At 35.3% G+C, this 25097-nt stretch overlaps 5 protein-coding genes and 1 pseudogene across 5 annotated transcripts; 2 read left to right on the top strand and 4 right to left on the bottom strand.

Annotated features, from left to right (window-relative positions):
* Window positions 52–3139, bottom strand: LOC104769296 (probable folate-biopterin transporter 6). The gene is made up of 6 exons (XM_010493466.1): window positions 3048–3139; window positions 2624–2693; window positions 1807–2472; window positions 1567–1671; window positions 1224–1394; window positions 52–802 (listed from the first exon to the last, which is right to left on the bottom strand). The coding sequence occupies exons 3-6, from the start codon at window positions 2437–2439 to the stop codon at window positions 236–238; spliced, it is 1476 nt and encodes a 491-aa protein (XP_010491768.1). The 5' UTR covers window positions 2440–2472; window positions 2624–2693; window positions 3048–3139; the 3' UTR covers window positions 52–235.
* On the top strand, window positions 2789–3975 carry LOC104769295 (putative methyltransferase DDB_G0268948). Its single transcript, XM_010493464.2, has 2 exons — window positions 2789–3161; window positions 3251–3975. Exons 1-2 carry the CDS (start codon window positions 3012–3014, stop codon window positions 3884–3886), a joined length of 786 nt encoding a protein of 261 aa, XP_010491766.1. The 5' UTR covers window positions 2789–3011; the 3' UTR covers window positions 3887–3975.
* LOC104769294 (transmembrane 9 superfamily member 8) lies at window positions 3909–7123 on the bottom strand. Its single transcript, XM_010493463.2, has 7 exons — window positions 6882–7123; window positions 6202–6366; window positions 5981–6090; window positions 5786–5897; window positions 5591–5703; window positions 5358–5508; window positions 3909–5254 (listed from the first exon to the last, which is right to left on the bottom strand). The coding sequence occupies exons 1-7, from the start codon at window positions 7020–7022 to the stop codon at window positions 4097–4099; spliced, it is 1950 nt and encodes a 649-aa protein (XP_010491765.1). The 5' UTR covers window positions 7023–7123; the 3' UTR covers window positions 3909–4096.
* On the bottom strand, window positions 9284–10331 carry LOC104772196 (annotated as a pseudogene).
* LOC104769297 (probable disease resistance protein RPP1) lies at window positions 18495–22674 on the top strand. Its single transcript, XM_010493467.2, has 4 exons — window positions 18495–19309; window positions 19446–20556; window positions 20637–20933; window positions 21122–22674. The coding sequence occupies exons 1-4, from the start codon at window positions 18726–18728 to the stop codon at window positions 22469–22471; spliced, it is 3342 nt and encodes a 1113-aa protein (XP_010491769.1). The 5' UTR covers window positions 18495–18725; the 3' UTR covers window positions 22472–22674.
* Window positions 24176–25003, bottom strand: LOC104772197 (F-box/kelch-repeat protein SKIP6-like). Its single transcript, XM_010496835.1, has one exon. It carries the CDS (start codon window positions 25001–25003, stop codon window positions 24176–24178), a length of 828 nt encoding a protein of 275 aa, XP_010495137.1.

Here is a 25097-nt window from a genome sequence, read left to right on the forward strand (position 1 = left end):
AAGCGTAAATTGTAGTGATTTTATGTCTCTTAAAGACGTGACATTCGATAGTGAGATAAAACACCGCGTATTCCATCGAATATATGACAAAACTACAAGCTGTTCATAGTGGTTAGCTGCGTGTGTGGCTATATATCCAAACAACGCGCATTCTCTTCTAAATATGATAAAACGACATTTTGTTCTCATCTGTACTATACTAAGTATGTAATATCCTCTGTTTTAGTTTTCTCCTTTACAGAAGCAAAAGTTTGATATCATCATCTTCTGATTCGTTCTTTGGCAACACATCAGACCGCACAAGATCATCCAAATGGTCGGAATCTGGAACGAGGAAAACGAAACACACGGTAAAGAGTCTCAAGAGATTCCTTATAAGAATCACGAGCCAGAGATTCCCAAACTCGTGTCTAGTGACACCAAAAGCGTGAAGAACAAAACCTCCACCCCATTTAGATGCAAGCTGTCCAAAACTATCAATGCACATGAGGAAAGCGAAGAATGTGCCTTCGATTCCCAGAGGACAAAGCCTTGTGCTCAGAACCACCATCGGGATCCACCTGATCTTACTTATCATCCTCGACAAAGATTCTTCGGTGATCACAAAGAAGGAATCTGGTATCCCGAGTGTTAAGTTCCAGCGTTTGATGAACATTAGGTCAAGCATTCCTGAGGAGAAGTATAAAAGTTGTGCGAAGAAGAGTATGTTCCTAAAGGAATAGCCTTTGAGCTTCTTGTGGTATATAAGAACTCCAAACATCGATGCCAATGCTCCGATCGCGTAGATTATCCCCACAAACTCCTGCATTTAGCAACCAAAATAAGCAAGTTTGAATTAAGCTCATTATTGCATATTTGGATGAAGAATCTTATTAGCTTGTGCAGAAAATCCACAGCTTTATATGTCAATGTGGAGGTAACACACCACCATAATTTCAATACCATTTCATGAAGCATACATCTCCACAACAGACCCAAAGACATGTATTTTGTAAGGGAAAATAGGCTTTCAAGAGAAATGATTCCATGGATTTTTTAATATAAGCCAGAAAAATAGTCTCACATATAATCCCTATAAATCATGCAATACCACCACAGTGTCAGTCTCAAGATTGCAATCTATAGGAACCTGCTTTTGCTAGATCTTTAATAAAAGAGAGATCCTTCAAGTTTGTCATCTCAATATTTCAGCCCTGGCCAATATGTGGGATAGAAGAAACAACCTGGGAAAAGGCGGGCCCAGCGGTAGGATGAGTGTACCAGTAGAAGTGGCCTTCATGAGTGCTGATGTTCAGAGCTAACGATATGAACATGTAAAGTGATGGCTTCCACACTTCAGGGTACTTAATTGTTTTATACATTCCCTTCACCGCTACTCCTAAGCCATCTGTGTCCTGACGAACATTCAAACGATTTCCCAAAGTTCCATCAAGATTTCAAAGTCATAAGATATGGAGCAGGAGTTTTAAAATTACTCCGGCAGAAACAAATAAAGAAAAGGAAGATATCTGTTTGAATTATTAAGAGTGAGTTCAAAAGAGTTGAAATTTCAGGCTGAGGTCTCACCTTCTTGTTTTTCTGCATAGGAACAGTAGAAGACTTTTTCTCATAGATGAAAAACCCGAGTATGACAATGGTTGCTGGCGAAAATGCTAATACCCCTAATGCTCCCTATATCAACAAGAAGTGAAGAACAGAGAATCTCTTAGAAGAGAAAATACAATAAAGCGAGATTTCAAGATTATATATCTAAAGAGAATGTCCTAAAAATGTGTATTGCAGTAGCCAAAGATTTAAAGGGTCAACCTGAGGTCCAAGCCGGTGAACAAAGACTCCACTAGTTGCGTATCCAACCAAAGCGCCAGCAGATGAACAAACCATGCAAAGGCTCTGTATATCAGGAGCCAAAGATCGGATATTGATGCTGTTTGTTGCTATACAAGCATCAATCACCACATCTGCAATGGCCATAGCTGCAGAGACACCTAAGAGGCAGCTCAAAGCCAAAGCAGCGGGCAACTTACCAAGAACAACAACTGCAATCGCAGATACCAAACCAAGAACACCAGAAACTACAAAATAAGGCTTTCTTTTGTAACCTTTGATCGGGAAAACATCAGTGAAGAGACCCCAAATGGGTCTCATGACCCATGGAATGTAATATAACCCCACGTAAAGCTGAACAACCGATGGCTGTACTTGCTGGACATCTTTCCAGTAATAGTCTGTGACGACTTTGAATATCGAACCGGAGAACCCTTGGTTTACGCCGTACACAAGGACCACACCAAGAACAAAGCTCAGGTTTAGCCTAGAACATAGCATTTGTAGCCATTGGTAGGGCTGAAGCAGAAGTGAGACGACACCAGAATGATCTGAAATAGGTTTTAGCAGAGGTTTTCCGTCTGAGAAGAATTTCTCAGTTTCTAGTGTTTCCATGATGTTTACTGTTTAGGAGATGGAACATTGGATCTGAAAAATATTGAAAGCAAGAGCCTTTAATCGTTATTTTCAATGTAAAAGAAAGAAGGTTCCTTTTTAGACTTTCACACAAAAGCTTTATACATTCACACACGAGGAGAAAACAATAAATGTTACTAGAAAAATCCCACTTGACATTTACCTTTTTGACTCTGTAAAGCAACTAAGCAATGACGTCTTCCTTCAACTACCAGTCTGAAATTCTACAAAACCTGAACCAAATCGCCTTATGAGTTATGAGCTACAGAATCACAAACATGATCATATTATGATTGATAAATCTAGAAAATGTTTCATCGTTCCATCTAAGCTCAAAAATCCTAATCAACATCAACGAACAACTAAACAAGTACATTAAAACCCAATAAAATAGAAAAAGTAAAGCCAAGTGTGTAAGTTTCTTTGAAGGTCACTATCTTTGAGATTCCCACATGCCAAAAAGACTACTATATATGACTAGTGAGCCATGGCTAGAAACTAAATCCGAACAAGTAGAGTAAGAAAAAAAGAAGCAAAGAAAAACAGAGAAAATGGCAGGATTGTTTGATAAACAAGCCGATCTATACCTAGACGCAAGACCTAATTACCCCTCTGAGTGGTTCTCGAAGCTCGCTGATCTCACCGATCACCACGGTTTAGCCTGGGATGCCGCCACCGGAAACGGTCAAGCCGCTCTCGCCGTAAGTGTTTCTGCCTCTTGGGTGTAAATGATAGCTACAACATGAATCAGATCTTGTACTTAAACAAGTTTCGCTTGGAGTTTTTGCAGGTTGCAGATCACTACGAGAAAGTCATAGCGACGGACGTCAGCGAATCGCAGCTGAAGCTAGCAACACCGCATCCGAGGATCAGTTATCGCCACACGCCGCAGTCGATGACCAACGACGAGTTAGTGGAACTAATCGGAGGAGAGAACTCGGTGGATCTAATAACGGTCGCTCAAGGCGTACACTGGTTCGACCTCCCAAGATTCTACGCAGTCGCAACGCGCCTCCTCCGGAAGCCCGGGGGAATCATCGCCGTCTGGGGGTACAACGACGTCATAGTGAGTCCAGAGTTCGACCCCATCCAGTATCGTTTCCACTCCACAACGCTGCCGTTTTGGAAGTATCCGTACATCCAGCACATCTTCGATTCGTACGAAGCATTGCCGTTTCCTTTCGAAAGTGTGGGGATGGGATCTGAAGGAAAGCCATTGAAGCTTGAGATGCCTAAGACGACGTCTTTTGAAGGGATCATGAGGATGTTCAAATCATGGTCGGCTATCGTCACGGCGAGAGAGAAAGGAGTCGAGTTGTTACCGGAGAGCTTGGTGAAGGAGCTTGAGCAAGCTTGGGGAGGTTCTGATCTGATTCGTCCCGTCGTTTACAAAGCTTTTATGATCGCAGGAAAAGTTAGAGTTTAATCATAACATTGCAAAAATGCTGGACGAATCAAACAAAATACACTATTAAAAACGTTTACATATATATATTAGAATCCTTTTTGTTCGTTCTGCAACAAAATAGAACCTAAAATTGCAACAAAACCGTTTTTAAAAAGAAAAAGAAGATAAAAAACTATAATCAGCTTTCCTTCTCTCTTCCTTAATCGCCGTGATGATCATCATAATCCTCTAATCGATCTTAACAGATGAATAGATGAGCCTTGTGAACCAGAGACAAGCGTAGAAACCAATTGTTCCTGTGAGCACAAAAAATGCGTAAGAAGCGATGAGCATGTACCCAAAGTAAAGCATCGCCGACACCATTTTGGTGATCTGAAGCTTTGTGAAAAAGTAGAACGTCGCGTAGAGGAAGAGATAAAGAGCTGATGAGCCTGATGTCAAGTAAGATCTCCACCACCATAGGTAGTCCTCACTGCAAAGCTGGAAGTAGCAGAGTACTATGGTTATCTCGGCGCAAGTAACGATGAGGATTACAAAGACGAGGAAGAGGAACCCGAAGATGTAGTAGAACTGGTTAAGCCAGATGGATGTAAGGATGAAGAAGAGCTCGATGAACACTGCACCAAACGGTAGGATTCCTCCAATGAGGATTGAGAATACCGGGTTCATGTACCAAGCTTGCTCTGGGATTTGCCTCGGGATTTTGTTGGTTTTCACTGGGTCATCAACCGCTGGCTTCTTGAACCCGATGTAACCCCCAACAAAGACGAGAGGAACTGAGATGCCAAACCAGAGGAAGATCAAGGCGAACATTGTCCCAAAGGGCACAGCCCCTGATGACTTCTGTCCCCAGATGAGAGCGTTTAGGACAAAGAAGATGGCTGAGACAACTGCAGGGAACAAAAAGGCTGTTCTGAAGGCGATTCTCTTCCACTCCGTTCCTTTGAACATTTTGTAGAGACGTGAAGAGGCGTAACCAGCGAAGAGACCCATGAAGACCCAGAGCAGGAGCATTGCAGTCATCAGACCACCCCGATTGGAAGGAGAGAGAAACCCGAGCATGGCAAAGATCATTGTGACAAATACCATGCCTAAACATTGGACCCCTGTACCAACGTAGACGCAGAGCAGATCTGAATTGGTTGGAAGCCTGAAAACATCACCATGAACGAGCTTCCATCCTGTCTCTTCTTGGGCTTCTTCTTGAGTCTCTAGCTCGTTGTATCGTGAAATGTCACGGTACAGGGTCCTCAGCATTATCATCGCCACCATACCAGACAGGAACAGGACGATCATCAGAGAATTGACGATAGAGAACCAGTGAATTTGGTTATCACTCATCAGAAGATAAGAATCCCATCTAGATGCCCACTTCACTTCACTTTCCTGGACAAAAATAGCAGTCAAAAATCAGAAAAAAATAATAATGAGAAACTCGATGACATTTATTTAACACACAAACCGTAGCGTACTTAAATGAAAAACTTGCCTGGAAATCGACATCATATGTAAAGATAATCTCCTTCTTTTGTTCAACTTCTTGAGGGGTAGCCGAGCTAACAACCAGACGTTTTGTGTGAGGATCACAGGTCGTGAGACGGGTCTTCTCACTCCACTCTCCCTCATACTCATGCTTCACACTATATATTAAGGGAAGGAATATCAGCACTGAAAGACAGGGGATCTCAAGAGATGTTCAAATTATGAATAAAAGAATGGCACCTGTAAGGTTTGACCTCAAATCCCACGATTCTTGCAGCATCACTTTGCACATCTCTATGATAGCGGACTATAAATGACAAGTGATTGTGCATAAAGAACTTGTGCTCTTTGCTCTGCGTATGCAAAAGGAACCTTAGAAAATCGAGCTATTTCAGCATGAATCCCATTTATTGCCAACAATCCAAACCTACTTACCCCCTCGTACTGGCCTTTAAGACCAACATGATAACCGAGTTGATAAACAACAGAGGGAGAACCCTGGTCCACTCTTTCAATTGGAACCACCAGAGGAAGGTTGTCGAGGATCCTAACACACACAAGAAAAGACTTGTTAAAAAACTGACAGAGTCATACAAAGAATCAAAGAGAAGTTTCTATATTTGATCTTACATGTTGACTCGGTACTCATCATCGATCTTTTCTTTAAACGCTTTAGCTGTCTTCGCATCAAGAATAACTCGGCCGAGAATATTACACATTTGTGCCTCCCGCATTTTAAACTGCAATTAATTCAACTCCGCAAGGTTAGAGTTAACGTACATGAATAAAGTTTTAGACAGCCTGGTCAATTACAATACAATTTTTTTTTTAAAAATGCAACAGAAACTAACCGTATATGGGGCATTTTCTATGCGGTCACCCCGAAGCACTTCTCCAAGATTCTCAGTACTGTCCACTATCTTCTTAGGACGAATAAAAGGAAGAGAGTAATACGAGTATGGAAGCTGAGTCTTTATTGAAGTTAATTTATTCACTTTCACCTTCAGCTCATCACCCTGCATAGCATACAAAGAGAGAGAGCAGAAAATAAGACTCAAAATTCGAATATGATTCCATCACTTCTGCTCTTTTAGTAAACCCATGCAAGTATACTTCGATTGAGAATCGTAATAAAACATGCAGAACCGACACTGCACTTATACTCATAACTTGGATTTGGTAGCAATGCCTAAGAACCTAACAAAACCAATCAAAATTAAAACGAATATGGCTAATCCTGAAGAACAAAATATCGATGTAGCTCTCCTAAGATGCGACATTGTTCAGATCGAGAGACTTTCGAAGCATAAACGAAGTAAAATTAAAGCCTAAGCCGAAACCAATCACACATTCTCTGAGATTACATGCTTAAAACCAAAGTCGGTGCATCACAACACACACCGAATCTCATATTCTCTTCACTTTCCCGAGGATCAAATGCGGACTAATCCTAAACGAAATCGAAACGCGAGATCCAGGAGATCCAATTCAGATCTAAAAGCCTAGAAGCACAAATTCAAACGTTTTTTACCTTCTCGAAATCCTGAGGAGCAACACCAGGGAGATAGAAAGAGTGAGCGCCATGGATGAAGAGCAGAAGAATCAAGGCGATCGCGGATCCAGAAGATTCCGATATCCTGCTACTGCTCCTTCTTAATAACTCCATAGCCATGGCTGTTACTAGAGCAAAAGGGAAGAAATAACCAGATCTGAAGCTACGCTACAGTTGTATATGACTCTTATACGCTTCGAGAGACTCGAGACCAAGACCCGCCTTGTAATTGACTAATTGTAATTTAATACATCCCGGTTTATATTTCCGGTTCGGCACGTAACTCTTTGATCCTTATCAACCATTTATAATTCCCCACGTCAGCACAACGCATGAAGTCTTTCTACGAGCTGTACAAAGCTTATAGCCAATGGGCCTAACTCTATAAAGCTCACTCTATCATAAACCATGATTAATTTAAAACCCTATCGTTACTGAAGATTGTGCAGGATCATCAAAGAGTCTATTCTTGTTGGTTACTTCAGGTGCTTTACCATTAACATTCTCACACCATTTCTGGTTGTAGCGTAACTCTAACCAACAATGCTCAAGAACGAATTTTTTCTGATAAATGTTGTAGTACATATCATACGCTGTCCTTATTATATCATCTTCATTCTGACCACTAGTTTTAGCCCTCACCGCAGCAGCATATGTTCCACAAAACTTCCCCACCGTATCTTGTATCTTAGCCCATCTCTGTTTACACTGAACTGGCCCTATCTACTCATTGCCATCAGAAAGAGGACTATCTGAAAAATACTTAGCAACCCTATTCCAGAAGGTCTTGCCCTTCTGATCATTGCCTTTCACAGCATCCTTGCTGGTGTTTAACCACCCGCTAATGAGAATCCGGTCATCAGAAGGTGTCCATTTCCTTCTCTCCCTACGGAACTGACTTGGGGAAGGTGTTGTGTCTTCACTTGGGGAAGCTGCGGAACTGACTTGGGAACTAAAGAGAGGAAGTGGAGACGAAAGAGTAGGTATATTTGGGTAGAGGGAATCAAAAGAAATGGTTTGACTATTCATAAGTCCCACAAAATTTGTGGACTGGTTTAGCTCATGGTCTGACTCCATAGTAGCAAAGAAGAAAAGAAGAGTGGTTTATGCTTGAGAGGTGTAGAAAAGAAGAATGGTTTAAGATCAAGAAAAGCTTGGAAGATATTCGGGTTTGTGGTTTAAGATCAAGAAAAGCTTAGTTTTTAAAGTGAAGCTTGGTGTCGAGTTACAATTAATTCTCGACACCAAACACACAATGAATACACAACCTAGTCACTTCCATTAATGAAAGAACAACCACCAATTAAGAATAATTACTACCTAGTCACAAAGAAGTACACATAGGAGCACAAATCTGATATGACATGCTATAACTCACTATCCGAAAAAAGAAACTACCAAACAAACAAAGCAATCAATTTAANTGACTTGTTTGAGCTCAACTAAAAGAAACTCACAAAACAAGAAACAAGAAATGGTTTTAGTAACTATGTAAAGACATGACATCCATTAAAGCATAACTACAAGTACATGAGTCTTAACTAATACCAACTGTGTAAAGATATCCATTAAAGACACAACAACCAACAACCAACTCAATCCGACTATGAACAACAAAACTCAAAAAATAAACTCGGACAAAAAATAAACGGGAGAGAAAAGAAACATATTATTGTACAAAATCAAAGTTTAAGTGATCGATCAATGTGATAGGAGAGAAAAGAGTTGGTANAAAGAAGAGTGGTTTATGCTTGAGAGGTGTAGAAAAGAAGAATGGTTTAAGATCAAGAAAAGCTTGGAAGATATTCGGGTTTGTGGTTTAAGATCAAGAAAAGCTTAGTTTTTAAAGTGAAGCATATTGGAGTTACAATTAATTCTCGACACCAAACACACAATGAATACACAACCTAGTCACTTCCATTAATGAAAGAACAACCACCAATTAAGAATAATTACTACCTAGTCACAAAGAAGTACACATAGGAGCACAAATAAACAGTCATGCTATAACTCACTATCCCAAAATAGATACTACCGACTCAACAAAGCAATCAATTTAAATATAAACCAGTTAGGTGTATATTTACCTCTTTCGGTTGGTTGAAATGTTGTTTCCTTGTCGCCTTAAGTATGACTTGTTTGAGCTCAACTAAAAGAAACTCACAAAACAAGAAACAAGAAATGGTTTTAGTAACTATGTAAAGACATGACATCCATTAAAGCATAACTACAAGTACATGAGTCTTAACTAATACCAACTGTGTAAAGATATCCATTAAAGACACAACAACCAACAACCAACTCAATCCGACTATGAACAACAAAACTCAAAAAATAAACTCGGACAAAAAATAAACGGGAGAGAAAAGAAACATATTATTGTACAAAATCAAAGTTTAAGTGATCGATCAATGTGATAGGAGAGAAAAGAGTTGGTAAATTACCATGAAACCGACGGCTGAGTAGTTGAGAACCAAAACGGTGTAAAGGAAGTTTATGAACACCACTGACAGTTTGTGTAGCTAGTAACTGGAAGAAACCTGCTTTCTTCCCATTCTGCACAAGTCTCTCATACACATCTGCATTGTAAACAACATGAATAAGTGGATTGGATAGTCACTCACAATGAACTAAGTTTCACAGATCAAACGAATTTGTCTGTCTTTTATGAATCTTCAAGCATCAGAAGACTACTTACAGTGACGGAGCCATGTGCTGACTTGTATGTTCCATACAAGTGGAATCTGAACGGCACTCTTAGCTAGTTCAACACCGAGAAGTATCCTAAATCTGAAAAGCACCACCAATGTTTTCATATTTACAGTCTAGTCTATAAGAATTCAATGTCTATAAGATCTNTTGACCAGATGAAGTAATACTTCCAACGGGCAGTGAATCCAGCCATGTATTGGTAACTAAACTTTCTCAAGAATCCCCATTCTTGGTACGCGGGTTCAGTGAACCGAGTTAAGGGGTATTGAGGTACTAAATAGAGATACAGAGCCATGCAGATCGCAGCTTGAAAAATAGCTCTGACTGTAGCTCCGAAAGGAGATGGCTGCTTTCTTTTATCTGAAGTATCCCAAATCTGGAAAACACCACCAATGTTTTACATATTTACAGTCTAGTCTATAAAAATTCACTGTTTTCTTGATAAACACAAAAAGATCACAAGAAGAAGAAGAAGAAGCTTACCCCTTTCCCTTCGGTCCATTCAAGATAATCTTTTGTTTCATAAACGGGACCAGCAAAATGGCTACCGCAACAGAGGCAGTAACCAAAGTACTCAATCAAAGACGGCATCTGAATCAATCTGTTTTTCTTCTGAGCTTCACGTAGACCTTCCTCCTTCAACATCCCATCATTGTAATTCATCGCACACGAGATCACTTTCAGCGTTAACACCATTAACGCTCCTAATACATCCCAAACCAAAAAAGAGCCAGTTTAAGAAGCTACTAAACATTACTACTCAAGACCAAATTCATCACCTAACTCGTAAAAACAAGAGCATCCAAAACGTAAAGGAAGAAACTTTGATTCAATCGGTTTCAGATACACAAACCCAATTCAACCTATTATGAGAATCTAACAAAGAGATTAATCAAAATTCACCAACAACAACTTCATCAGTGAATAATAAGATGAGGAGATTAAGAAGTGTTACAAACACTTCACCGGAAATTAATCTAAGTTTCCCAAACAAAAGACATAATTAAATTAAAATTGAGACATTTTTCAAATAAACAAACAACAATTACTAGACATGCAAGAACAATTACCTGAACAAATCGAACTGCTTGAATCTTCCCCAAAAATTAGGGTTTCGACGGATCGATCACCACCGGAATCACATGCCTCCTGCTTCACCGGAACCAAATCGCCGCCGAATCCGTGGACAATCAGCCGTGGGAATCAATTGGAAGAGAAGCAATCAGTTTTTCGGAATCAATTGGAAAAAATTCAATGGAAATCGCACCTTTGTCTCGAGAGAGTGAGAGAGATAAAAGAAAGAAAGAAAGAGAGATGAAAAAAAAAATTAAACCCCTTCGTGTCTTCTTTGTCTCGACTCACTAATTTTGTGACACCTGTGCAGCAAGAGACGTTTCTTGCTGTCCTAAAAGAAGAGACGAATCTTCAATTTCTTAACTTAGGAGTGAATAATTAATACTTTCTACACTTAAGAAACAAACTAAGAAACAACAAATATCCACCGATGAGGATAGTCTAACTAATCAATCAAAACTTAAAAGCATTGCTAAATGGCAAATGCTGATGAATGAAAGCTGAAAGCTTTGTCTAATAAAATTTTCTATTTCACTTGCTGCTTCGTTGTATGATGTCTGATTGTGATCCTTCATCCAAAATGTTAAAATAGTGTCTCATCGATTAGAGTTATGACTATTACTGATTAGAAATGTTCATGCTTGAAACAAAAACAGATATAATCAATCAAAACTCAAAAATCATTGCTACATGCTGATGGATCTCGTACTAACATTATCTGATAGTATAATGCCTTCCAAAAAAAACTTTCAGAAAGAAAATTAATCAAACAAAAAAAATGATCTAATTAGCATTAACGAGGTTTCCGATTTTTTTAATCGATTATAATTACTAGAAAATCTATCACTTTATTTATTGGACTTTGATTACTTGTTTGTATTTTTAATATGATGAAAGATTCTAATCTACTTGAAAGTAGTTCTCACACTGCTTATATTAAATGATTCATTCATTACACAATCTAACCAAAAAACGAATACATACATAACGAACGAAAATTAGGGAAACATTACACAACCAAAACGGCAGTAGATAGTCTGAGAATTTTAGGTTAAGGGGATGAAATCACCCTAATTATCCAAAATCATAAGATAAATAAACCATACCGCCGAAACATTACACAGTTAATATTAAATGATTCATCCATTACACAATCTAACCAAAAAACGAATACATACATAACGAAGGGGAAATTAGGAAACATTACACAACCAAAACGGCAGTAGATAGTCTGAGATTTTAAGGTTAAGTGGATGAAATCACTCTAATTAGCCAAAACCATAAGATAAATAAACCATACCGTACAAACATTGCACAGTTAATATTTGCCTCCTAGATCCTCTCCAAGTTAGTGAGTTTGCGCAGAGAATCGTGAACTTGGTTGGACTCGAAGATGATTCTGTTTCTTTTCTCCTTCTTAGAGGAAAAACAAAGGACCATCTGACGATGGGGGAAAGCGATGATGCGAGGGTTGGTCTTGGTTGGAGAGTGTTTGAATGTTGTTGTTGAATAGAGGTGTAGACATTGTTAAGGGAGACATTTTTTTTTTCTTAGATGCAGAAGATGTGAAAACAGAGAGAATATAGGGTTAAGGAAGAGAAGAAAAGAGAATTGGGTCGTTTAAACAAAAACGTGAGTACAAAGTTTTCTTGGGGGTTGAATTTCTACTGCAGCTTTTTAGGAGACATGACAACATAGGAGGAGGTAACATCAGTATTAATGTGAGCCAGTAATTTAATTCTCTACATTCATTTATTTTCTTCTTCTTCTTTAGACATATATACAAGGTTACTTAAAACACATATTAGGAACCATGAATGATGTGTAGAGGCATTGGAGATTTAGTTATTTTCTCATATTCATGTGTTTGCTTGTCTTGCTTCTTGCTTGAGTAGGATCTATGATTGAAATTTTTGGTTAACAACGTTTCTAACATTAGATTAGTGAGGCAATTAGAAGATATTCATGAATATTCTAGTTAATTTCCATCTGATTTATGTGACACTATGGAGGTGTTTTATTTGCTTTATAGTTCCTGATGAATATGACTTGAAATTTATCTTAACATCATTTTTTTTGCTATCATTACATGTGTACGTATGTCTAGAACTGATTCTCAAGTTTCACACAATGAAGATTGAAGGTAAATTAATCATCTTTATTCAGACAACAAAACTTGATACTAAAAATACTAGTTAGTTATGCTTGTGTTGAGATAATAGGCCATGACTTTGCTTGTGTTGAGATGTACAAAACGTAATATGAATTGACATCATCATTTACCCGAATTGAGTTTATAAAGATTTCTACTTTATACTAGTTAGTCAGTACTAGGGGTGTCAAAATAGGTCAAGATTAATGAGCCAACTCAGTTCAACTCAACTCATGAACTCTAATGAGTTTAAAATTTTGACCCTAATGAGTTGATGGGTTAAATAAGTTGATGATTAAATGAGTTCATGAGTCAATGAGTTTGGTTATAATGAGTTTATGAGTTAACCACTAACTCATCATTTCTTCGTTATCAACCTAATACTAATATTATCAACATCATCATCATAATACCAACATCATTATACTATCATCATCATCATTCTACCATCATCATAACAACATCATTATACTATCATCATCATAATACCAACATCATCATACTATCATCATCATCATCCTACCATCATCATATCAGCATCATCACATTATCATCATCATACTACTACCATCATGTAGCCATCATCATCATCAACATTGTCATACTATCGTCATCATCATCATACCAACATATATATATATATATATCACAATCAACAGCATGATATCATCATCATCATCATCATCTTATATATTATATTGAAATTTAATTAATTTATATTGTAGAGGGTCAACCTGATTATTCATTTAACTCATTTAACTAAATGGATTCATGGGCTGATCCACCCCAATTGTTAATTGAGTTGAGTCAACTCATAAACTCATTTAACTTTTAACTCATTGGATAATGAGTTGAGTTGGGTTGGGTTAACCATTTTGACACCCGTAGTCACTTCACTATATGTGCAAACTGCATATCATTGTTTACAAAGGATTGTAAGAATAGTTTGGTTATTTATTTGTTTTGTCACTAAAAAATTAGTTAAAATAAATTAATTTTAAAAATTCTGTTTTTAAAAAAAAATTATGTTGAGGTCAAAAAAAATTATGGTAAAGAAACTATTTGATTTGAGTCAAAGTCTTACAAGACATTCAAAATATATATGCTTTAAATATTCTTTGATTCAAATTTAAACTAATATTTTTAAAACAAAATTAAGGAAATTTGTTTAGATTTATTCACAAAATATTTAAAAATTTATGTATAATATCCTTAATAAAATTTATATATAAGGCGCCGCTCTATGCAATCCGGAATGAACCAATAACATAGCTGCAAGTTTCTCTAAACAAAAAATAACGAAAAAAAGCAATCATAATATGAGGTTACAAATCTATATAATAATAACAATCTAAATAAATGCCAATAACAACTGCGATTTTTCGTCGTACATTTTCGTAAAATATTTTTTTAATATTTATTTTTAAAAAATCATACAGTTGCGTCTATTCATTGTAGATTTGTGTATTTTACCGTAAAAAAAGAATCATACGATTGCGTCTGTTCAATGTAGAGTTGTGTCTTTTCACCATATCTTATTCATAACTTTTCGTTCCAATAGTTATATTAATTTACATGGTTATGTCTTTTGAACTATTTGTCTATTATTAAATAACTAATAATTAAATCAAAATTTTTAATATTTATTTTTAAAAATCATACAGTTGTGTTTGTTCATTGTAGAACTGTGTCTTTTACCGTAAAAAAATCAGATGGTTGCGTCTGTTCAGTGTAGAGTTGTGTCTTTTCACCATATTTTATTCACAACTTTTCGTTCCAATAGTTATATTTATCTAAATATTTATGTCTTTCGAACTATTTGTCTCTTATTAGATAAGAGATAACTAATAATTAAATAATTGTTTGCTGACACAAAGTTTTCGTTTCATGCTGAAACTAAATAATATGAACTTTTAATATCCAATATTCAACATTATTCTATAATGTAACTAAAGATTTTAGAATCTATAATAATAACAATTGCGATTTTTCGTCGTACCTTTTCATGAAATAATTTTTTAATATTTATTTTTAAAAAATCATACAGTTGCGTCTGTTCATTGTAGAGTTGTGTCTTTTACCATAAAAAAAATCATACGGTTGTGTCTTTCACCATATCTTATTCACAACTTTTCGTTCCAACAGTTTTATTTATCTAGATGTTTANTTTTTTTTTTTTTTTTTTTTTTTTTTTTTTTTTTTTTTTTTTTTTTTTTTTTTGTCAACCAACTATTTGTCTCTTATTAGATAACTAATAATGAAATCAAAATTTTTAATATTTATTTTTTAAAAATCATACAATTGTGTTTGTTCATGTAGAATTGTGTCTTTTACCATAAAAAAACCATACGGTTGCGTTTGTTCAGTATAGAGTTGTATCTTTTCACCATATCTTATTCACAACTTTTCGTTCCAATAGTTATATTTATCTAAATGTTTATGTATTTTGAACTATTTGTCTCTTATTAGATAACTAATAACTAAATCATTGTTAGCTGACACAAAGTTTTCGTTTCATGCTGAAACTAAATAATATGAACTTTAATATCCAATATCCAACATTATTCTATAATGTAACTAAAGATTTTAGAAATGATTATAGTAATAGAAATATTTAATCAACTTTAATTATGTAACTTAAAGTTGTGTTTATTTATCTTAAGTCTTCATAAAATATGTGTTTTTATAAATTTAACTATTCAATATTTGATTTTTAGAAGTTGTGTATTTTTTTCCTATTTTTTGGTTGATAAATTTTCACCCAAGATGAAATTTCTTTTACTTTAAAATTTATTTTATCAAAAAGTTGTATTTACTTATTATAATTTTTTGTTTGATACTTTCACTTAGGATCACTTCGTCATCATATATGTTTATTAGTAATATAAATAACAATAAATGTTATGATACTTATTACTCTACTATAATTTTTCATAAAATATCTTATACTTATAATACATACAAAAGAATTTATAATGTTGCCTCTATTCGTTATGCCTTTTCATTTAATAATTTTTAACTTAGAGTTGTGTCATATATTTATTATTGCCTCTATTTTTAACTTAATGTTGCCTCTATTTATTTTTTTTTTAGATAATTTTTAATTTTATTCTTATCATATATTTTTAAACTATGTTATTACTTTTAAATAATTTTATAATATATAATTTTAACTATAAATTTAACTTTTTTTTTGAAATACTTCCCCCGTGATATCGCGGGGTTCTGAGTCCTAGTTAAATAAATGATCTGACAAAAGAAACATTTTACAAATAAAAAGGTCTATTGTAGTTATAGGGGCAAATAATTTAGGGGCATTCTCAAAAATGCCCCTTTTTCCATACCTCTTCATGTTGACCATTTTTAAAACTACTCCTCTTTATATACAAAATGACCAAATTACCCTTTTTTGAGTGACAACAAGAATGTACAGTCATCAAAATCGAAAATATTTTCCCGCCAAAGAAATTCCCGCCAAATTTTATTTTTCCCGCCAAAATCGAAATTTTTCCCGAAAAAAATTATTTTTCTCCGCCAAAATCGAAAATTTTTCCCGCCAAAATATTGAAATTTATACCTTTTAAAAACATTGTAAACGCTTTTAAAAACCTTGTAAATGCTTTTAAAAAGCTTGTAAATGCTTTTAAAAATCTTATAAAAACTCTTACAAGGTTTTTAAAAACATTGTAAAAGCGTTTACAAGGTGTTTAAAAACCTTTTAAAAATCTTTTTATAAACCATTTGAAAACCTTTTAAAAACCTTTTAAAAACCTTTTAAAAACCTTTTAAAAACCTTTTAAAACCTTTTAAAAACATTTTAAAAATCTTGTCAAAGCGTTTACAAGTTGTTTAAAAAACCTTTTAAAACTCTTTACAAGATGTTTATAAGGCTTTTATATATTAGAAACCTTATAAAACCTTTTAAAAACCTTGTAAATTTTTTTTGGTGGGAAAAATTTTGGCGGGAAAATTTTTTTGTCGAAATTTTTTATCAAAATTTGTTTGACAAAAAAAATTTTGGCGGGAAAATTTTGTTTTTCTTTTTATTGAATAAAATAATTTTCATTTAAGGGTAAAATGGTCATTAAAAATTAAAAGAGGGCAAAAATAAAAATGGCCAAAAAAGAGGGTATTTTTGAAAAGGGGTATATCAAAAGGGGCATTTTTAACAAATTCTCAATAATTTATATAATCTTTTCACTCTATATAAGTAGTTAAAAGTTAACTTAGAAAATATAATACATATCTAGATAAGATAATTATTAATTATTATTTTACATTTTCTATAAATCTTTTGTCATATATCTTTATTAAAAGAAAAATTTTAAAGAAATGATAGATGATTTACAATTATAAATAAAAACTTATAAAAAATCTTATATTTTTGTTAATAACATGCAATATTTAGATTTAATTAATAGAGGTTATTATGCAATGATGATATACCCTATTTTTTTCAAACTGATGATATTTATACAACTTAGTAAATTACTATGCTATATTTCAGGGTAATTATTAATATACTGAATCAAGATTGCCATAAAATATAAATCTACAATATGATGATCACAAAGAAATATAAATCAAAAATATGATGATCCCAAAGAAATATAAATCGGAATTATGAAAACTAATTATGTACAGAAAAAAGTCTTTTCTTATGAGAAACCTAAACTACAGATTGTTCTTTTCCATTGAAAATTGGCTAAAACCTCAAAAACAATATTTCCTAATTTTTTCTTTCTTTCTAAACTCTTGAATTGGATTATCGATTAAAGGAAAAAAAATTCAAAAACGAAAGCAAAAATATACCAATTCCAGTTTTGTCACACCTTTTGTATAAAGTTTAGGGGGGTATTGGTCTAGGATTTAGAAAGAATTTTAATGATTTTATGTTTTTTAAAATCTTGCTGATTTCAAAAATCATAGAAAATTTAGAAAGTAAAAATGAATGATTCTAATAGATTATTCAGGAAGTTTTTTTAAAATCTTGCTGATTTTTAAAATCATCGAAAATTTAGAAAGTAAAGATGAAGGATTCTAAAAGATTGTTTAGGAAGTTTTTTTATAAATCTTGCTGATTTGTTTTTCCTACTCTTGTAAAATCTTTCGATTTGATGAAAGAGTTTTCATGACTTTTGTTATGAAGTAAATGATATAAAATCCTAAACCAATAACAGAAAATTTGAATTCATTAACAATCCAAGATTCTTTTGTTTTACTTGAATAATATAAAACTCTTAGTGACTTTATAAAACTCTTAATCCAACACTAGATTTATCAAGATTTTAGATAACTTTTTACAAATCTACAACCAATAACACCAAATTTTTAAAGAGTTTTAAAAAATCTTGATTGAACAACATATTTTACGTAACTTTTAAAGTCATTAAAATTCTTTTTAAATCCTAAACCAATACCCCCTTAGATTTTGGATTTTTTTTTAGTCACTACTACTTCCATGACATTTTTTTTGAATTTCCCGTTGCCTATTTGCATCATTAAATCGAATTTCATGACTTGTTCCAAATAAATAATGTCTTCGAATGAAAATGTTAGAGAAATTACTTTATGAGTCAATGGGTCAACGTTCGTTTGTAATTACTATGTTCGTTTCTTTACATAGTCTCCCTTTGCAACTTGTGATCCTCCTCCACATAGCTCTCAATAAAGCTCTGTGATATTCATCATCTCTCCAATCATACTCGATGCTTGTGTATACTTAATTTTCTAGTTCGTCTTTGTTTGTTTATTTTTTTTGTCTTTTTCTATAAGAAGCATCCTTTGAACGAAGCTTCCTTCCTCTCTTGCTACTTGTGTTGTTCCTCCACATATGTCTCTTTAAAGCTCAGTGATTTCAATCGTCTCTCCAACCAAACTTGCTAATGGATTTTTCTTATATTTTCCTTATCACTGTTGTTGCTGCAACCATAGTCTTGTTCACGCTTTTTAAGAAACTCAGATTCAAACAAGAAGATGACAAAGAAACGTCATCACCTCCATCTCCTCCATCTTCTTTGAATCGCATCTGGACACACCATGTCTTTCCAAGCTTCCGAGGGGAAGATGTCCGTAGAGACTTTCTTAGCCACATTCAAATGGAGTTTCAAAGAATGGGTATCACACCATTTATTGATAATGAGATCAAGAGAGGAGAATCCATCGGTCCTGAACTCATTCGGGCGATTCGAGAATCCAAGATCGCAATTATCTTACTCTCGAGAAACTATGCTTCTTCGAGTTGGTGTCTTGACGAATTGGCAGAGATTATGAAGTGCAGGGAAGAACTTGGTCAAACGGTGATGGCTGTTTTCTATAAAGTGGATCCCTCTGAAGTAAAAAAACTAAACGGAGATTTTGGGAAAATCTTCAAAAAAACTTGTGTCGGTAAAACAAAACAGGACATTGGGAAATGGAGACAAGCTTTGGCAAAAGTAGCCACAATCGCCGGTTACCATTCAAACAACTGGTTCGTTGTTGTTGTTTTTTTTTTTTTTTTTTTTTCCATTAAAATTCTTTCTAACAAACATCAAAATTTATATATTTATAGCTTTTCTAATAATTGTTTTATCGATGTAGTGATATCTATCTTGTAATATTGTTAGGGATAATGAAGCGGCTATGATAAAACAAATATCTACTGATATTTCCAACAAGTTGAATAATTCAGTATCATCAAGTGATTTCGACGGGTTGGTTGGTATGAGAGCTCATTTGGAGAAGATGGAACCATTGTTATGCCTGGATTCAGATGAAGTGAGGATGATTGGGCTTTGGGGTCCTTCCGGGATCGGGAAGACCACCATTGCAAGAGTTGTGTACAACAATCTCTCCAACGGTTTTCAACTGAGTGTCTTTATGGAATCAATCGAAGCAAAATATACAAGACCTTGTTCCGATGACTACAGTGCAAAGTTGCACTTACAACAGCAGTTTATGTCTCAATTAACCAACCAGAATGATATGAAGATTTCTCATTTGGGAGTTGTTAAAGACAGGCTAAAAGACAAAAAAGTTCTTGTTGTTCTTGATGGTGTGGACAGGTCGATGCAACTAGATGCCATGGCGAAAGAAACTTGGTGGTTTGGTCCTGGGAGTCGGATTATCATCACAACTCGAGATCGAAAGCTATTTAGGACACATGGGATTAACCATATTTACAAAGTGGATTTTCCACAACCTAACGAGGCTCTTCAAATCTTGTGCACGTATGCTTTTGGTCAAAAGTCTCCTAAAGATGGTTTTGAAGAACTTGCTCGGGAAGTTACAGAACTTGCTGGTAAACTCCCTTTGGGTTTAAGGGTTATGGGCTCTTATTTTCGGGGAATGTCTAAGCAGGAGTGGGCAAAAGAACTGCCAAGGTTAAGGACTAGCCTTGACGCCGATATTAAAAGCATTTTGAAGTACAGTTATGATGCCTTAGATGAGGAAAATAAATATATATTTCTTCATATAGCTTGCATTTCTAATCATCAAGTGATTGAGAAAGTGGAAGAGCATCTTGCAGAGATGTTTTTGGATGTGAGGCACGGGCTTAACGTATTAGCCGAGAAATCTCTCATCTCTATGGATGATTGGAGTGAAATAACTATGCATAATCTGCTAGTCCAACTAGGTAGAGATATAGTCCGTAAACAGTCTGTTCGTGAGCCTGGACAACGCCTATATTTGGTTGATGCGAGAGACATTTGTGAAATACTCACTGATGATGTAGAAGTAAGTTTTGTCATATCTCCCAACATATCGATTTTACTTGATAATGAACCATCTCATATTATTTTTTGTTCCTTTTTCAGGCTAGTAGAAGTGTCATAGGCATAAATTTCGACTATAGCACGAATAGGGTAAAGGAAAATTTCCATATAAGTGAGAGAGCCTTTCAAGGAATGATTAATCTCCAATTCTTAAGATTCAAAGGGGATCATGATACATTACATATACCATGTGGTTTAGAGTATATATCTCGAAAACTTCGATTACTAGAGTGGAAGTATTTTCCGATGACATGTTTGCCTCCTATTTTCAACTCCGAGTTCCTGGTTGAAATAGACTTGTGTTTCAGCCAACTTGAGAAGTTGTGGGAAGGAATTAAAGTAAGTAACTTTTATTATTTCCTTAACATAGAGTAGTTTTATCAATTTCATTAAAGTAAATATTTATAAATCTCCTATAAACTGTATTTAGTGAGATGTCGAATGTCTATTAGTTATTTTAAATCTGATAGCTTATAGCTCCTACTTTTATTTAGTTTACTAAAAAGCATTATTATTTGTCTGTACAGCCGCTTCCAAATCTCAAGTGGATGGATTTGAGTTGGTCTAAAAACTTGAAGGAGCTTCCTGATCTCTCAACTGCCACCAATCTTAAGGAATTGAATCTCGCATTTTGCTCCAGCCTGGTGAAGCTCCCCTCTACTATTGGGTATACCAAAAATCTTCAGAAATTGAATCTTAGCCATTGCTCAAGTCTGATAAGTCTCCCCTCTTTCATTGGAAGTTCCACTAATCTCCAAGAGTTAGATCTCGGTAGATGCTCAAGTCTGGTTGAGCTACCTCCCTTTGTCGGTAATCTCAAAAATCTTAAAAAATTGGTTCTTAGCCATTGCTCAAGTCTGGTGGAGCTCCCTTCCTTCATTGGTAATGCCACTAGTTTAAAGATTTTGGACCTTATCTATTGCTCAAGTCTGGTAAAGCTTCCCTTTTCTATTGGAAACCTTCAGAAGTTGCGGAATTTGAGATTACGAGGATGCTCTAAGCTAGAGTTTCTTCCGAACAACATCAATTTGGAATCTCTCGAAAGTCTTGATCTCACTGATTGCTTGCTGTTGAAAAGTTTTCCTGAGATCTCCACAAACCTTAGAGTTCTCGATCTAAGAGGAGCTGCAATAGAAGAAGTCCCTTCATCAATCGAATCTTGGTCGTCTCGTCTCACTGAGTTGCATATGTCGTACAGTGAAAGACTCAAGGAATATCCTCATGCTTTTGACATCATCAGAGAGCTGCACGTAAGTGACAAAGAAATACAAGAGCTTCCTCCATGGATCCAGAAATTCTCTCGTCTGCATACACTTGACCTCAATGGTTGCAAAAAGCTGGTGTCAATCCCGCAGATTCCAGATTCCCTCACTATCATATATACAGAAGATTGTGAGTCACTGGAGAGACTAGATTTCTCATCTCAAAATCAAGAGATTTCTAGTCTCAGCTTTGCTAAGTGCTTCAAATTGAATCAAGAAGCCAGAGACCTCATCATCCGAACACTGACTAGTGAATATGCGGTCTTACCTGGCAGAGAAGTGCCTGCATACTTCACTCACCGAGCTGCTACTGGAGGTTTTTTGACAATCGAGTTAAATGAGAAGCCTCTTCCTACATCCATGAAATTTAAAGCTTGCATTTTGCTGGTTAATGAAGGTGTCCATGAAACTTGCTCTCACGTTTATGTTACGTGTAAAAAGAGCAAAAGTTGTCTATATGACATTTTAACAGAGCATTTGTACATATTTGAAGTCGAAATGGAGGTGACTTCCAGCGAGCTTGTCTTTGAGTTCAAGGTCGAGCGTAAAGATTGGAATAGGGATTGGAAGGTAGGACAATGCGGTGTACTCCAACTCTCGGAGGTCCCTCGATGAAACATGTACGATACTAAGGGAATTTGGAAGCACTGCGCATCTGCAAAATTTTAAGATTTTCTTTTAGGATTTCAAATGTTACTTTAGTCACAAAAGGTCATGTGTATCTGCAACCTCAATTCTTCTTAAATTTGTTAATCTTGAACCATTATTGTTGATCTTTTCTATAAAAAAAAAAACTCATCTGGAGAAAGCATTTTGAATTGTAAAGTCTACTATGTTATATCATCTCATGAACAAATGTGAGAAATCTCTCTGGACTTTTTGTTTTATTTGATGACTAAAAGTGACTACATACAGTTTATAGGAGATTCATAAATATTTTAACATCTAATATATTTTAAAATTAAACTTTATTAAACATTTTTTTGTTAATTGTTTAAGTTAAAATGATGAGATTTAAGAGGGAAATATTGTGCAAAATATAACATAAATATAGATATATTTCCCTATATATTGTTTTTCAAATATAAAGCTAAATTAATAACACATTTTTCTTTTAAAAACTTTTTTTCTTTATTTTCATTTCATCATTTAATGTTAAAAAAATTAACATCAAATTATATCATATATTAGAAGTAAATTTTATTTTGCTGCCGAGTGAACTATTGTTCTATAATTTTTCATTCTTTTTTTTTTAATTTAAAATAAATAATTCACATGAATTTTTATTACATTAGTTTGCAAGTTCAATTTAAATAGGATTCTAGGAACACCTTAGACTTGTCAAATAGTGTTTTACATATCTGTGCACATGGATGTAAATTAAATAGTATTTTAATGATTGCATCGATATCTTACATATTTTTTTTTTTTGTCAAAATAGTTCACATTAATCTATCATACATGCAAAAAAAAACATTCATACAATAATTTGTAGTTAAAAATTAGGGTCAAGTAATCAATATCATAACTGTAGTCTATATATTTGGTTCAATTGTAAGTGTTTGAATATTTATAAAATTAATTCATATATTTAGGAATTTATCTAATATGTATTTTTGCCTGTTAGAGTAAATTACTTTCATTCAAATTTTTTTTTTTTTGTCATCCGATAGAAACCATAAAGAGTTCAAACAAGGTAATTAAAAGAAATGAAATAACCAAAAAAACTTTTATCATGAAGGCAAGATGGCCTTCCAAGTTCTAGATATGACTGAAACCTACTATCCCTCGTGACGCTCTTCACAATAGCTGTGACAACCCGTCCCGTGGACCCCACTAGCTTCACTGCTAGCCGTCCCAACGGATTCCAAGCTAGCCCTGCAGGGCATCGATCCTAACCCATCATTGTGGATATCCCAATCCACCAGTAGATTATTGGTGCGCCAGACGTTTCTCGAACCCTGGTCCCCACCCTTTAACAACTTTCCCACAGGACAAGTTGTCACCAATTGATCTGCATAAATAGGTGTTTTTGTATTCTCATTTCATAATGCGTAAATGAGTGTTTTTGTATTCTCATTTCATAAGGTGCTCATGTTGTTTTAAGTTATCAACTTAGATATTTCATCACTGATCAACATATGTGTATTATTCCATGGCTCTTGTTGTAATATTCAATATTTTCCAAATCTTATATAAATCACAAAAAAATAAGTACCTAAAAAAACAGTTCTGTATGTGATATAAAACTAATAGTAGTTTTTTTAAATAAAACATGGAATATATATTCAGACAAAAAGAGAAACAGCATATAACAAGTTAAGGGGGGCGAGTAGATGATGATGATGATGAGCCTAAGTCGGAGGAGAGGACAGCACCGGACCACTCAATGTTCCCCCAAAGATCCCATACCCGGCCATTCATGCGTGGCTGAAAGGTAATCTCCGCGTACCAAAGCTCCAAAATCTGCTGATCATCAGGACCTTGAGGCCGGGCTTCCCAGAAGATGGCCAACCTCTCATGATTGTAGATGAAGAGTTTGATGATATGTTGCTGCTGCAGCTCTTCCAAACCCTTGACTTCATTCCAAGCCAAGTTACATGGAAGACGCCAAAGTATTCTCCCGCCGGTACCACGGCAGAACAATGCCTCATCAGTCATAAGCCAATCGTTTTTATTTTCTAGGTCAGACTCGCTTATTCCGTCCTCTGCTGCCTCAAACTTACACTCAGTTACTGAGAAATTAAAGATTTGACTATCCTCACCCACCGCGTAAACATGCTTCTTGTCGTCCAGCACCACACTTTGTTGGATTTTGAGGGGCATCTTGGGCGGCGCAGAGACCGACAAGAACTCCCAAGTACCGGTTGCGCGATCATACACCTCTGCCCAATTTGAGGAATCAGCAGAGTCCGAGCACCCTCCAAACACGTATATCTTGGACTCGCCCATCAAGCAGCTTGCGGATGCTCCGCTTCGAGCCATCTTCATGGGCGCAATGCGCAACACTGTGTGATCGGTAGGATCAAAAAACATGACTTCCGATGTGGGTTTGCCGTTGATGAGCCCACCGATTACATAGATCCCCCAATCCGTCCTCACGAAACAGGATCCTTCAACCGGGGCCGGATCCAAGTAGTAGTCCATATTGAGCCGTTTCAGCCGACGTTGCACGGGGTGGATGACGAACCACCGTGGGCTTGGATCTGGATACATGTGCATATATACGTACACATATGAG

This window comes from Camelina sativa, chromosome 20 (assembly GCF_000633955.1).
Source record: "Camelina sativa cultivar DH55 chromosome 20, Cs, whole genome shotgun sequence".
NCBI classification, from domain to species: Eukaryota; Viridiplantae; Streptophyta; class Magnoliopsida; order Brassicales; family Brassicaceae; genus Camelina; species Camelina sativa.